General features: G+C 43.3%; 1 protein-coding gene across 1 annotated transcript in view; it reads right to left on the reverse strand.

Annotated features, from left to right (window-relative positions):
* Positions 1-15,767, reverse strand: part of CAMK1D (calcium/calmodulin dependent protein kinase ID) — a gene marked incomplete at both ends in the record, with an annotated part of 221,070 nt that overhangs the window by 73,104 nt on the left and 132,199 nt on the right. Inside the window, one exon of the mRNA XM_079538119.1 lies at positions 6,717-6,791. Within this exon, the coding sequence (XP_079394245.1) occupies positions 6,717-6,791 (75 nt within the window). The remainder of the gene's footprint in view (positions 1-6,716; positions 6,792-15,767) is intronic.

The raw sequence follows: 15,767 nt of genomic DNA on the forward strand, positions 1-15,767 counted from the left end.
CATCAAAGGCTGTGATTAGCCCAGGATTCATTTTTCTGAGCACTTCTCCCAGAATCGTGCTTCATGCACCCAATCGTGTTATACACACTTAACCCTGTTGTTGCTGTCCCATTTCATTATAAACTTTGCCCAGCTGAATCCACCCCTGGAGAGCTGCTCCTTGTATTTCACTCTACCTCCTGTTCACAAAGCTCTTGTCCATGGAAACACCAAAAGGCTTTTTTCAATCACAGGACATAGCTAGTCCCATTTCTTCTTCCACTGCAGACTCCTGAAGGCTGTTCTGCCCACATCAGTGATGTGACCCCACAAGCAACGACAAAATAAAGTTTTGCCCAAATAGGGCCCCTAAATCTCTGCTTATCTGTGTCAAAACCCAAGCAAAGCTCCCTTGGCACTCACAGTCTTCTTCCTGGCATGCTCAGATGTGCAACAGCCTTCTTCGTTATGTAGTTCATAGGCAACATTTGCTCAAAGATATATATTAAAAAAGTAAAATTTGTGAATATTTACTTGATCAGAAACTGAGAGCAAGGGTTAGCAAGTGTTCTAACCAGTAAAACCTATGAGCCAACTGCCACGTAAATTTACCATCTCACTCTCATGCATCATGATGTGGTATCAGCAGCACGTGTTCAATCCTCCTGACACAGACTGAGTGTGTTTTCAATGGGTGTCAGGCACTAATTTGCCTCATACAAGTCGGGACTTTAGGATACAAAGAGCAGAGTTTATGGGTGCACAGCTGATCTCCCATACTGTACCACAGACCAACCAAACCCCTTGGCCAATGGTCATCAACTCCAGGGTTCTCCTTTGCTAGAATTGTTTTTCCTGTTCCCCTTACTACCATTACTGATAATGATAACATACCATGCATGGAAAACAGTGATGTGAAGGGCTTCTCTTAGCTGCTTGGACAAGAATTTTCTGCAGCTAAAGAACCCAAATGGCTTTTCTAGATCATATAAATCCATTGTGAGTGAAAGGATATTTCATTCTGCCTTACATATAATGTTTTACAGGCAAAAAAAACAAGTATAGAAATAAATCCCATCCAAGGAATTCAGTGCAGCAGATCTATGTTTTTCTTTAATTAGCATCCCAATGTGATAGTGGCTTCGGCATGTGAATTGCTCTTTTGTAACACCGTGTGTCCTTGCTAGACTCCTTAAGGAACCTGGCAAACAAGGCACTTCCCTCAATTGTCTCTTGTTTTTCTTGGAAGCTGAATATTTTCATTGAAATGTCACTTGCAAAGCCTGTCCATGCTCCACTCGTCTTGGAGTGTGCGTAAGCATTGAGCTTACAAAAAAAAAAACAAACAAAAGCAATTCAGCATTTAATCCCAGTTTACCACTCCACTTGCTTATTTGCAAAGCATACAGGTGAGAGGCAAAATCATGGGTGGTGTGGGTTTCAGTAACAATAAAAACTTATGTAGACTTTATTGCAGGTAGGTGCATGCCTGCCCAAGCTGACTCCCAGGCCCTCGCAGGGTTACAACATGCTTATGTGTGGCAGGGGAGAGTTGATTAACAGCAGAAATGATGCACTGAAACTCTGAGCCTGCAAAATACTCTGGTGCTTGACTTACACCAGGAAGGAAGGATCTCTGTCATCTTGGCTTGTCTGTGCTAGAAGTCATTTGAATTATTTGGCAGACTTGAGATGCCAAGCTGGAAAACCCTTGAAGTGAGGTTATTAGGTTCAGTTTGTGCTGTTTGGGGCATTTCAGGAGAAGTATTCCAGGGTCTGCTGCAGGGTCTGCTCTCTATAAAACTTTCTCTAAGCAGGGACCTCATGGCCTCAAAAAGACCTCATCTGGGGGAAATGCTCTGGCTTCCTTGGCCCATCAGGAACACAGGCTGACAGGATCTAGGTTAAACAGCCCTCCTACAGAGAACTACTATCATGTATCACAGCCACCGAAGAGGCCACTTGTTAGGCTTTCAGTCACTGGATCTTGAAGACAAAGATCTCAACTAGACCGTATTCCTGCCTCCCTTTCTTCTCAGCTCCAAGGTTTAGTTCTGCTAGAAACACTTGTGTCCTTCTGAAACACCTCAGAAGTTAGTTCCAGCACTGCAGAGCTTCATGGGAGCATGCCCTGATGCCCTGGCATCAACAGAAATTTCTCTGGATTTGGTCAAGGTGGGTGTTTAGTTTTAACCATTACCTAGCCATGGTAATGCTAATGTAATGGGCCTGCTGGTGTCACCTTTAGAGACTCATTACCTGCATTAGGAGTTAGAGAAATAAGACTTCCAGCCTCAGTTTAAATTGCAACCTGAAAGACATAATTTTATTAGGAAATGCTCCATATCCATAAGGCTGTCCAGCAGCGGTGTGGATTCCCTGGGGAACATGCGTCTGGAGACCTTTAAGAACAGGCTGGATGAATTTCATAAGCTTTGGAGGTGCCTGTTAGACCTATTTCCATCCTCTTTTCCATAAGAAGTGAGGCACATGTGGTCACTGTCTGTCAATCCCAGTTTGTCATCCTCTAGAAACTTCCGACCATTGGGTATACTGAGAATTATAGAATATCCTGAGTTGGAGGGGACCCATAAGGATACTGACTTTTGTCAGAAGATTTGAGATACCAAAAATATGCAGTTCTTACATGGATGAATAGGGGAGAATATGGAAATGAACACGGTCATTGACTTTTAACATGGCCCCATATCCTTGTGGAGAGTCAATGGCAGCAGCAGTGAGAAACACATGTCCAGAGAGGTGCAGAGGACTCGTGCATAGTCTGTGGCTAATGGAGGGTGCATGCGGGTCTGTGGGAGATCAAACTTCGCCGCTTTGTGGTCTGGTGTAGACAAACTATGGAGATGAAGTCAGTGATGAGCTTTGGGGATCCGCTCTGACCTGCACAGGCAGTGCCTTCTGAAAAGCCGTATCCAAGCAGTCCCACAACACTTAGATGGAAAATACGTGTTTATGTAAATCCATTTTTACGCATGACTTTCTGGCACACAGAGAATGAATCATCAATATCCAAAGAGGCCTTTTATGCCAGTGAAATATTAGTATCTGACAATACAAACTACAACAGCATATTTCCCTGCACTGGCAAGATAAGGTGAGGCAGATGACTTAGATAGGGTAATTCTTACCATGCAGCCCCAATAGCAACCTATAATTGCTCATTAATGATGTTCACTATCATTCATACTATCATTCCAAGATACACTTCAAAAAAACTTTCCTTTATGAAATTATTTTCCCCTGTCTTCTCTGGGGAAATCTCACCCAAAAAGAATGAAACTTCTTCACATATTTTGGTGTTTGTCTTCATTCTTGGGTTGGAATATCCTGTACTTTGGGAAAATAAATGAAGAAATCATGGGCCAGACATTTCTAAGGAATAGGGTAATGCTTTGAGACTGCACATGAAACTCTGAGCTGTCAGATTCAGATATCTCCAACTCTGGACTACGTTGCAGTAACAGGGCTGTGACAGATTGAATGGTTTTATGATGTCTCACGTACACTGTATATAAAAATAAGAGGCTGAAACAAAAGCTGGAGATCAGATTTCCACAAGAACATACCAGGAAACACACAGGACATTCACCAACAGCTACATAACCCTGGGAAATGCTCCCAGAGGGACTTGCAGGAATAAATTAAGTGTCAAGTAGACACAGCCAGCCACCTCTTCACCTCCTTTTCTACAAGCTCCAGTACAGATGCTGCCACGTGTGCCTGCTCATGTCTTTGACAGAGTAAATGAGGTGCAATATCTATCCTTCAGGATAACCAGTTAACAAGCCTAGCTTTCAATAGCAGATGTACCAAAGGGTGACCACAATGGGACATGAACAGGGGTATGGAGTGATTCCAAAAACTTTCTCCCACAGTGAGGTATGGGCTGCTCAGGGGCTGTGATGTGGATTTTCCACAAACCTGCAAGGAGTGCTTTGAAGGCTGGCGATGAAAATGCTGCCCATGCAACAAAAAATCTCTCATGGCAATCATGAGTAAGTGCTCACTTAGAAAGCAATGAATCAGGAGAAGGGCATCCGGATGTGAGATCTGCCGTGCCCACGGTACTGCTCTTTGAGGGGTGCTACTATTACCCTCTTTTCTATTTATCTAAATGTGGCTTTTGGGAACCCGCTTGATCACAATCACTTCTAAATTCATACTAAACTCAAATTTTAAATGCACATAAGGAATCTAATAATATTAAACAGGGAAGAGATTAAACAAATAGATACCTCATGCCATGCAATGCTTCAGAGGTACTGTATCAATAAGTTGATGTTATCCTGGAAAAAAGATTATCTGTGCATGCGTTCTCCCAGACAGAAACCAAGAAAGGAAGCATGCAGAATTGATTTTAAGTCTTCTGAACTTTGTGGAGATGCAGCCTTGAATCTCAACTCTTGAGAACTCAGAACAAAAAGGCAGCACAGATGCAATGTGCACAGTGATGAGGATATGCATGCTGTCCTCTTCACTTTGTCATAGCACGACCCTTTTGCAAAAGAGCAGATAATTCCCAGAAGACACCCTGTGCAGATTTCAATGCAGCACAGCATTATTTTGATTTCCAGCAGTGAGGAGAGCTGAGAACCACAGCTTAGCACAAGATGAACAGTCTTTAATAAGATAATCTAATGTGTTTTACTCCGTTGCTGAGGCTGACTGAGTGCAGGACATGCACGAGTTTTGTCACACAGGCTTTCTGCATGAGTGGGAGTTTGCACTGCTGTTTCTAGATCACACTCAAGTATGTATCCAAATTCAAATAAAATGATCCTATGGTTTTGAAGGATTCCTCATTCTGGCTGAGAAAGGCTCAGGCCCACAGCCCCGAGCATTCCAGATGGGGTTCCAGCTTCTGCCTTCAGCCAGACATTCCACCACTGTGGGCTTTGGTCCATTTATAACAGCTAAGTTCTTGATCTTTGGGAAATCAATTGGCTCAGTATACAAATGCAGCTATGATAAAAAGAATAATTTCCTAGTTAAGTGTTGAATTGCAAGCAAGTAGAATTTCAACAAAGGAAAATGCTGGGTGCTGCCCCTGGGATGGAGCAATGCTGCCCTGAAGTGGTCCAGCAGTTGAACTAGATGATCTTTGAAGGTCCCTTCCAACTCTCTCCTCTCCTCTCCTCTCCTCTCCTCTCCTCTCCTCTCCTCTCCTCTCCTCTCCTCTCCTCTCCTCTCCTCTCCTCTCCTCTCCTCTCCTCTCCTCTCCTCTCCTCTCCTCTCCTCTCCTCTCCTCTCCTCTCCTCTCCTCTCCTCTCCTCTCCTCTCCTCTCCTCTCCTCTCCTCTCCTCTCCTCTCCTCTCCTCTCCTCTCCTCTCCTCTCCTCTCCTCTCCTCTCCTCTCCTCTCCTCTCCTCTCCTCTCCTCTCCTCTCCTCTCCTCTCCTCTCCTCTCCTCTCCTCTCCTCTCCGTTCCACAATAGGTTGACAGTTGGCTCACTAAGATGATCTTAGTGGTATTTTTCAATGCTAACGATTCTATGATTCTGTCTGTACTAACATATTCAGTCTCACCTATGATTACAGCCCTACATTTTAGATAAGCCAATTATATGGACACAAGAAACCTGGAAAAGTGACAGTTACCTCACAATAAACTAGGCAGCAATAAACAGGAGCAATACTGACTTTTCTTCTCAACAGAGATTAAACAAAAATAAGGATTTGTAAATCAACTGGTAATGAAACTGGTACTTCCCACAATCCAGATGGTATGTTGAAATTCGTATGATGCTGAGGTGCCTGTGAAATCATTTTACAGCATTTTGGGCAGAAATGTAGGACTACAAACACAAACTAAAAATGTACAAGGCACTATTCTTCCCACACAACCAGCAGGACAGCTACTAATGATATCTGCTTCCCTGGATATTACCAACAGACCAGGGCCCAGCATGGTCCCCAGTGGTTTCCTGTCAGATATTTAAACCCAGATCTACCTCTGTCAGATGCTCCAAGCTCCCTATGGCACATCTGTCTTTTCACAGTATCACTTTATCCCTCTGCCCCATCTGTCTGCACTGCTCATGTTTTAGGTAATCTCATAAGGACCAGAGACAATAAGAAATTTAAACTTCATGTCATGGTTTTTTTTTAATTGATTTCAGAAAGAAAAGAGGAAAAAAGAGAAAAAAAAGAAAGAAAAACAAAGCACTATGATCATCACTTCCTCCTTGCTAGGTGGATGTGGCAAGAGGGCCAAGTCAGATACAACACATCACATATCTGATGGGATTCTGATCTTCTTAAGCTCAGAGTAGGTAGGAAAAAGGAAGAAGAGTGGTTCTGGTGGGAGACACATGTGAAGGAATGGTGCAGTGAGATGGTCCTGCTTCTGAGACAAGCAAGATGCTTTCTTGCAAATCCACCACCTATCCATTCTCTCTCACTGCAGACCAGGTCTGTTGGGTGATGGAGAACTACATGGATGGCGATTCTGTGTATTCAGAGTCATTTCTAGTCCCCTTAACAGGAAATCCCCTGTTAACTTTGGTTGATTTTGAAGACCATTGACAAAAGACTTCAGCTTCCAATTTCATAACAATCCAGCCCACTACATCTGAAGTTTCGTTTTAACCACCAGCCAAAGATTTTGGGCGCAAGACAAGTACCTCTCAGTTATTCCATCTATTGAGTTAGAAATCAAGACTAGAACAAGAAGAGTTGGCAATTTTGACACAGAAATTTAGTTAGGTTCAGTACTTACAATTGCATGACCAAGTATAAATGGTTTGGGCTCTCATAGATGTCTTCCAGAGCAACTATATTCTCATGCTTGATCCTGGAAAAACGTAAAACAAATAAAAGATGAAATAGTCTTTTTTTAGAAAGTGTCTGCAAAAAAGAAAGTTATTTTTAGTTAGACACTAATTGTCAGTGCTTCTATTCATCATGACAAAATACGATCTTGACTGAAGTAAATAGTCACAAGCACTTTGCAGCCCAGAAAATGCTCAATGGTTAAGTATTTGGGGCAGTAGAAGCTTAGAGCCTCTAGGTCAGATGAATGGAGATGGTTGCCTGGAGGTTGAAGTCTCACAACAGCAGCAAACTGGGCGCAGGGGGATGGAGGCAGAGTGTGGGTTGGAGGGATTTATCACCATGCAGACAGAAGCTGGAGCACACATAGAACAGACATGCAACAGCCCCATGAATCTTCCCACTCCAATGTCACACCAGGTCTGGACGCCCTAATTTCCCTGCAGTATTACTAAGTGCTGCATGCTTTCCATCCAAACGCTCCCACTATATTCATGAATTCTTTACGCCCTCATGATACGGACTAATAAATCCTTGAAATCGTCACTACAAAGAACTGCCTCAGTCTCCATAGTGCTGCTTTCTTCTCACTCTGAACACAGTTACATAAACACAGAGTTTCTGAAAAGTGACTGCATTTGGTGATCTGCCATGTGGATTTTCTGTGTCTCCTAAGGGGTGAGCCTGCTCTCACACTTCTCCTCCCCAGGGATGGGAACAGGCAGATTGTGCAATGACATAAACCTCACTTTGAAAGGAAACCAGATTTCATACAGCACAGCAGGTGGCTGGAGGGCATGGATCATTCCCACCAAGCCTCCAGGACCAGGTTTGTCAAAATTCTGTCTTTAAAGACAAAAATCATCTCTATAAACACACATCTAATTAACTACTTAGAGCAATGCCTCTCTGGGTTTGCTACTTAAAAAACAATTTCCAAAAGATACATTTAACTTGTGCAAACTCTAAAGAGACAACAGTACAACCTCAGGGGCAGAATATTAATTACAGCAATTATAGACAATTGTTTTAAGAGCAAGAGGAAGCTGGGAAATGCCATGCACAGACTTCTCATCGAACAACATACAGACACATTCAGAAAGTAAAAGTGTATTATCAGCACATGCAGAGCTCTCTACAAGTCTCAAGGTTTGAGCAGATTAATTAGGATGCTTAATTATTTGTCAAGACCTCATCTTCAGCATTCCCAAGTGTCCCAATGTCTGTGTGATGATGACGAGAGCAGAAGGTCCCATGCACATGGCAGGGTCATTCCCCTAGGAACAGAGACTAATCCAATTTCCTCTGACTTCACTAGATAAATTATGACTGACCTGAATTTACACCCATAATCAGCCATCAAAAGGTGCATTCATATAAGGACCTTCATGCAGAGGAAATTTTACATGAACAATAAGTGAGCCCAAATGCAATGCACTACAGGAGGTCAGAGCAACAGATAACGTGAGTAGGCTCTTCACTTCAGGGTACTCTAGAATTTCAATGGCATTTCAAGCGAATAGTCACTTTTAATGGAAATTATTCATCGTTTATGTCCATTCTCCTTTATGCACAAGCACATTTGTGCAAATGGTACCATCATAATCAAGAAAGTAGCAATAACATGAATAGTGATATAGGTTTAAAGCCTGCAACGTAGTCTACGTTACATTTTTCACTGTGTGCAAATTAATACTTTGCATTTTTATTTTTTAGATTTTGAGAATGTCATTTTAATTTTATTTGTATGCTGATTTTTGAACATGAACACTAGGAATTTCTCAGTGAAAGACAGGGGAAGTGGAAAGAAAGTAGATGAAGGAGCAAGAAAGGGGATTTGAAACCCAACAGGGAAAGAAGGTAGAAGATGCTGAATCAAAGCATAGGGATGAAGGTATTTGGAAAAAGGTGTCCTGGGAAGTGACACCTGCAAACCACTGCTACCGAGGTGCTGGTGCATTGGAGGAGATGGCTGTGATAGAAGGAGACATTCTCTGATTCTATGATTTACTTCTGCTCTGGCTCAGCCTCCTCAGGATCAGCAGGGCATTCAACTTGGCAATGCAGAGTGCTTAACATCTCTGCCAATGCTGCTAACCAGTTTGGCTTGCATCTACTTCCAGTTTGGCTTTTGGGACCATTATTTCTATCTGGAAAAAAAGAGGTGCCTATATAAATGATCTGATTTTTTGGATATTCCTACGGGGAGCCAGGAGTTGGACTCAGTTATCCTTATGGGTCCCTTTCCATAACTTGGGATACTCTATGATTCTAGGTTTCCATGCTCAGAGTGGATCTCAACTGATGGGCTATTTAAAGGGAAATCAAATCCAAAAGTAAAAGAAAAAATCATAATGCTCATTAGAGATAGCTTGGGTGGAAGCCTATGGGTTCAATCGAGGTGCAGGTTCTGCAGGTGAACCCGAAAAGCCGTGTGCTTCCCAGCAGAGGTCACTGCAGCTAGCAGCTGTGCTGAGATGTACTCAACCTGCAGAAATTCATGTGCCCCTTCTCCTGCTTTAAAGCATGGAAGAGCAATCACCAAGAGATCTACTGAAAAATAATGAAAGCTTCCCTGACTGAATGCTGATCAATAACGCTTTGAAATTGAGGGGACTGAGCTGTTTTTCTGTAGACCCATGGGAAAAGGAAGCAGATTCCTCAAAACCAGATTAGGCTAGCATCCTAACCAATGGGCCATATTATTCCAGACCCCTCAACTAGAGGGACAGAGGCACTGCATTGAAAATAGCTTTGGTGAATTGTTTCCCAGTTTTAAAGAAGTCCCAAAAGTAAACTTGAAAACCTGGGCTTGGTTGAAGTATTTGAAATCAGTTTACATAAATTCTTAAAACAAGGAAACATCCAGCTAAGGACATCTCCCTTTTAAACTGCCCTTCATCACACTTGATGCTTTCCCAGACTCAGTCTCTCCTTGCTGGCAAATCCTAGGGCTGCTTCCACCTTCTATGCCTTGCCGTGTCCCCATTTCTCCATTTGTGACACAAAAGGAAGGTGCCACCTCACAGCACTGTTGCTATGTTCAGTGTCAGAAACACTCTGACACCATTTAGTTTCTGGGATTGTTCCTTCTGGAGAAGAGGAGGCTCAGGGGAGACCTTATTACTCTCTGCAACTGCCTGAAAGGAGGTCATAGAGAGGTGGGTGTCAGCCTCTGCTCCCAGGTAACAGTGATAGAAAGAGAGAGAATGGTGTTCATTTGCACCAGGAGAGGTTCAGGTCGGATGTTAGGAAAAATTTCTTCTCAGAAAGAGTGGTAAGGGGTCAAAGCAAAGGAAAATACATCTTGAAGTGAGAATCAGGGAAATTTAAGTATTAAAAAAACACAAAGAGTATTAATCCTAGCAAGAAACTATGAAAAGAATGAATGGATTCATCCAAATCACAGCATCACTTGTTTAAAAGCTGTGCAAACAAATGCATGCCACAAGTAAAATGCAGATGTAACCAAGTGAAATTACAGAATTTCTCCTCTGGCCTTTCCAGTGTCTCATAAGCTTCTACAGAGGTGTCAGCAACACAAAGGAACAGAGACACTGCTGTACCCAAGCAATGTAACACGTAAACTAATGATCTATAAATTATAGATTAGATAGAATATAAAGATCTGATAATAAATATGTATTGGTAATCTAATGTATAGATAAAAATTTAATAATTGAATAGCTGTTGTGTGTAAATACAATCTAATGAAGTATAGCATATATAAACCAATAATCTAGTTTCCAGGTAAGACGCTGGGGAGCAAACTGGGCCAGGCAACTGAGGACTGTGTGTGACTTTTCCAAGCATAGCAGCTGTGCAAACAAGGGCCTGCAGAGAGCGTTTGATCTGCTGCATAGCATCAAGCATGGATAGGTTGCCTTTGTCTGCTGTAGAGCTGTTGTGCAAGAGCCTTGGTTGGGGACTCATCATTGTTCCCTGCCTGCTACAGCATCCAGTGCTGCTGAAAACACAGAATTGTTGTTCTGTGAAGGAGCAGAAACCTGTCCACAAAACGAGATCTGACTTGACCAGGAGTGGCATTTGGCCCTGTAAGATCATTCCCATGTTTCCCATGACCACGCTAAACTGGGTGTTCTGTGGCGATGGAGTAGTGATGAGTTTATGGTGTGGAGCTCCATTGGTGTCAAAAACCACCCTTAGGACTTGGCAGCACAGCCAACACTTTCTGCCCACTGCCACTAGAAGGGCAGAAGTCCCACAGGGTTAGAACTAGTCCCATTGGGTAAAGATCACTTTGATATTCACCAGTAAATAAATTAATAAAATATATGGGTTTGGACTGAAGATTGCTATGAAGAATCAAAGGATTAAAATATGGACACTGATGTACAATAGGGAAAGCAGAATCCTTTTGTGACTGAGCTTCCTGTACATCTCTGGTGGCTCCCCATCATCCCAAAGCCCAGGAAGATCAAAGTAAACTGGTTGCATATTCCTGTGGATCATTAATTAGAGGGGCAGCGTGGATGAAAGCAGAGGACCTGTTAGCTGCTGAGCTGTCAGGACAGCATGCTAAAACTCCAAACTGCAAAGGCACGCTATAAACTATGGCTGAATCACTCATACTAGCATCTATCATATGTAACACTGAAAATGAAGATCAGCTAGAAGAATACAGTACATAAACCCTGGACAAACATGAGAGCCTTTTAAGTAGGACAGGTTCCCTACGTAACAACTCTTTTTGACTCAGAGCATTACAGTTCCAAGCCATGACATTTAATGCTGTACCTCCACAAACAGCACGCGTCAGCGATAAAATGCCGCAAGAAAGCACAAATAATTTTGCAAAAGCCAAAAATAACAAACGCCCAAGTCTGTAAGGATTTATGGCTTTGTGTAATGCAACATATTTGCAAATAAACGCTCAGTTATTTCCACAGGTGCCCTGCAGTGGGTTTTCCCAGCAGCACGGAGTTACAGGTCTGTCAAGTTCACCACCGGGCCAAGGGGGTCGTTTAAATAGGATGAGAGGGAATGACCTCAAGTTGTGTCAGGGAGGTTCAGGTTGGATGTTAGGAAAAACTTCTCAGGAAGAGTTGTGAGGCATTGGCACAGGCTGCCCAGACAGGTGTGGAGTCTCTGTTGCTGGAGGGGTTCAAGAACAGGGTAGATGTGACACTGAGGGGAATGGTTTAGTGAGAAATATTGGTGGTAGGTGGATAGTTGGACTATCTTAGTGGTCTTTTTCAATCTTAGTAAGTCTAGTACTCCAAGAAATCAAGTCTCCTGCTCAGGGAGAGAGTCATGACTTGTGGATCATCCTCTCCATGCAAGGCCGCTCATAATTTGGACTTCTGACAATTAGACAGACATGGATGATGGGAGAAGTCAAGTCTCTAGCTCTGTTCCCTCCTTTTCTTATCCCACAACCCCCAAACATCCTCCAAGGTGGGTATTTTGCAGATGGATATTCCCCATATAGCTGCACTGATATTCGCATGAGCAGAGTTCAGCATGACACTCCTCCCATCGTCCAGGTTTCCCACCCACGTGGACTTTCTGGTGTGAAAAGAAGAAACGTAAGCTCCAGTCCAGGCTTTTTCATATAACTGATATTCACCAGGTCTCTCTCTTCCACAGATTCTCTGGTATCTTATAAAAGGTGTCTTTATAGCAGCCCTTCTCCCTCAAACAGGATGCAAACTTTTCTTCACGATGATTTCAGTCCACTCAATCTTTTACAGCACCATTGCTTGGTCTGAAAACAGTCTATGGAAAGCACAACACAATGACTTCAACCACCCATGAGAGGTGGCCCCAATATCTGCTTTTCGACCCTACAGCATCTAGATTACTGTGTGGTGTCTTTTTTTTTTTTTTTTAAAGCTGTATTCTTAATTGTCTTATTACGAAGACCAGGAGGAGTTTTATTGGATTCAGTATTGAATATTCTCTTGCATTAAAAATGAAAGAGAGCTTGTAGTTATGGGCAGAAATATAGGAATTCTGCTCACTGTGTCTCACAGACAGATGGCATTTTTGACCTCTTCTGATCTCCCTCCACAACAAAACCTTTTGTTCTCACAAGCATTGCCCACCTTGCCTTGCTGGATCTAATGACTAGGCAAAGGAGAGCTAATTCCAGCTCAAAGCCAGATGGTTCCATCCCCATATGCTGAATGCCTGGCCAGATTAACCAAACCTTTGACTGGAAGGCCAAAGAGTTTAACTTAGAGGACACCTGTGGTCTCCAAACCACAGCCTGCTCACAACACATGGAGGAAATTAATATTTTTCACTATTATCTTTAAGATGTCTGTGCTTGTGTGGGATTAACTGAAGACAGAAACTGTTATCATACAGTCCTGCCTGCTTTAGAAACTCTGCAAAAAGAGAATGATCCTGGATGCCTTGGAAGATGGAACTCAAAGGCAATATGGTGGGATCAATCTGTACATAAACCTGCCCTCCATCATGACTGAAGACGAGATTGTGATAAAAAGCCCCAGTGCTGGTAGGAAGCAGCCAGCAGCCCAGGCATTCAGAGGAAGCACAGGCAGCCAAAATTCAGGAAACAAATGCCAACCAAAAGCCCCTTCCTACTGGCCTTAGAGCATGGTGACAATTTTCAAACTAGTTTTTCAAATTGACTAGTTTAAGTAGTTTAACTATTTCACAGTTTTACACCTCCGTTTGGGCTGAATTTTTCTGTATGCCAATAAATGAGCCTCAGTGCTGTGTGTGTGTAAACAGTGCTGAGTATTTCTGGTGCCTATGGAGGTGCCTATCACAGGGCTTGCATGAGGACATCACTCAATGAACAGAGGAGGGAGGGTGGGCACGCAGCAGGCCCTTCTTGCCCAGTGCTCCACTTCTCTCCTCTCAAGTGCTACAACATACCTCATGTGTTTTCACTGTGATAATGTCAGCGTGGAGACACTTCACAGCTGGAAACCTGAGCTGTGTAATTCAGCAGCTGCAGCACTGACTGTGACAAAACCCACCCACGTGTACCTCATCACTTCTAATCTGTGCCCTGCCTCGTGTCGCACTCCCTCACTGTAATCCTTCTTCTATTTTCTCCTGATCCTGTGAGCAGAGAATGGTCTGGCTTCTTTACTGCCCAAGGCATCTGCTGATGCTTTTCACGGTGGCATCCTTCTTCCTGCAGGGTGCTTTGCAGTGCAGCTTGAAGGAAAGGGACTTTTTACTCAGCTCAAAAAATAGCTTGTTTATCTTCTGGGGAGAGAGTTGTATGAACCTCCCAAGGCCCACAGCACGTGTATTTTCATTTTGGAGACACTTTCTAGCCATCAAGCATGATGCAAAAGGCATGTTGAGGGCAAAATCCCGACAGTTGCTGAAACAATAGCTGGCTCCAGCTGTTGTGCTGCCGTGTGCATTAAGCATGCGAGGTGTGAGCCCTCAGGCTCGCTGCCTCCCTGGGACTTAGGCTGAGGTTATGCCCTGTTCTGCCTCATCTCCAGATCATAACAAAGCTCAGACAAAGGCTGAACATCCCTGGCACAGACACATGGGTTTTCTTTAGGCAACGAAGTAATATCCTAAAAAGTCTCCATGTGTATTATTAGTGAACAGCTGGCTGACAATGAGCCAGCAGTGTGTCCAGGTGGCCAAGAAGGCCAGTGGCATCCTGGCTTGTAACAGACATAGTGCAGCCAACAGGAGCAGGGAGGTGATTGTCCCCCCTGTACCAGGCACTGGTGAGGCTGCACCTCAAGTGTTGTGTTTTGGGCCTCTCACTACAAGAAAGGCATTGAGGCCCTGGAGTATATTCAGAGTTGGAGCAATGAAGCTGTGAATGGTCTGGAGCACAAGTATTATGGGGAGCAGCTGAGGGAACTGGGATTGTTCATTCTGGAGAAGAGGAGGCTTAGGGGAGACCTTACAGCTCTGTACGACTGCCTGAAAGGAGGTTGTGGTGAGGTGGGAGTTGCCCTCTTCTCCTGAGTAACAGTGATAGGATGGGAGGCAATGGCCTTAAGTTGTGTCAGGGAGATCTAGGTTGGATATTAGGACAAATTTTTTCTCAGGAAGGGTGGTGAGGCATTGGCACAGGCTGCCCAGGGAGGCTGTAGAGTCACCATCCTTGGAATTGTTCAAGAAAAGGGTGGATGTGGCACTGAGGGACGCGGTTAGTGGGCATGGTGGTGATGCACTAATGGTTGGACTAGATGATCTTAGTGGTCTTTTCAGTCTTTATGATTATATGACTCTATGACTGTATCACAATCCCAAACATACCAAATAAATGTAGGTACTTTGAGACTAAAAGCAAGAGATTCCTAGATGACACAACCAGACTTAGGTACTATACTTTTGTCTGCTTACTTTAGGTAACAAAGTGAGCACTTGTCTTTAGTGTTTTCATGTGAAGAATGCTCAGTTTGAAAGAAAACAAAATTCAAGTCATGGGTCCTTTATTACAATAGCTCTCCACTCTACCAGGAAGACTAGGACTAAATAACCTTAAAAACTGCTCAGACTCCTACAGTGGGACCTGCATCTGTTTGTAAGCCAGGAGAGAAATTTCCATACCAGGGCTATCCCTGATTCCAAGAATATCACTGATTGCCATGAGATGCAGACCAAGCCATCAGAACAAGGGTTTCAAAGCAGATCACAATTGGCAGTACTCAGAAATGCTTGCAAAGCTTAGTAAAAACCTCCAGATTGTTTAATTTGAAACACATCAAAACAAATATTAATGATGAATTAATCATTAAAGGTGAAAAAGATAGAAGTAGTCGCTGCAAGGATTTATCTCAGCCAAAAACAGTAAACCATCTTCTAGCTATTGGCAGCAGCACTGTTTTTCCAGTGTGGAGGAGTGTGGATTTACATGTGCAGCCAGGAATTATAGTTGGTTGCCACTCCCTTGCCTAAGAGACATGAGAGCTGTATGCCAATAAAGGGGGTGAGCAGCTCCTGGACTGAGGTAGTTTGCTCTGAAGGAGTTTCATGCAATGACAGATGAACAAAAGGAGGCTAATTTTGTAAAATCCCT

This window comes from Tetrao urogallus (assembly GCF_951394365.1).
Source record: "Tetrao urogallus genome assembly, chromosome: 1".
In the NCBI taxonomy this organism is placed as follows: domain Eukaryota; kingdom Metazoa; phylum Chordata; class Aves; order Galliformes; family Phasianidae; genus Tetrao; species Tetrao urogallus.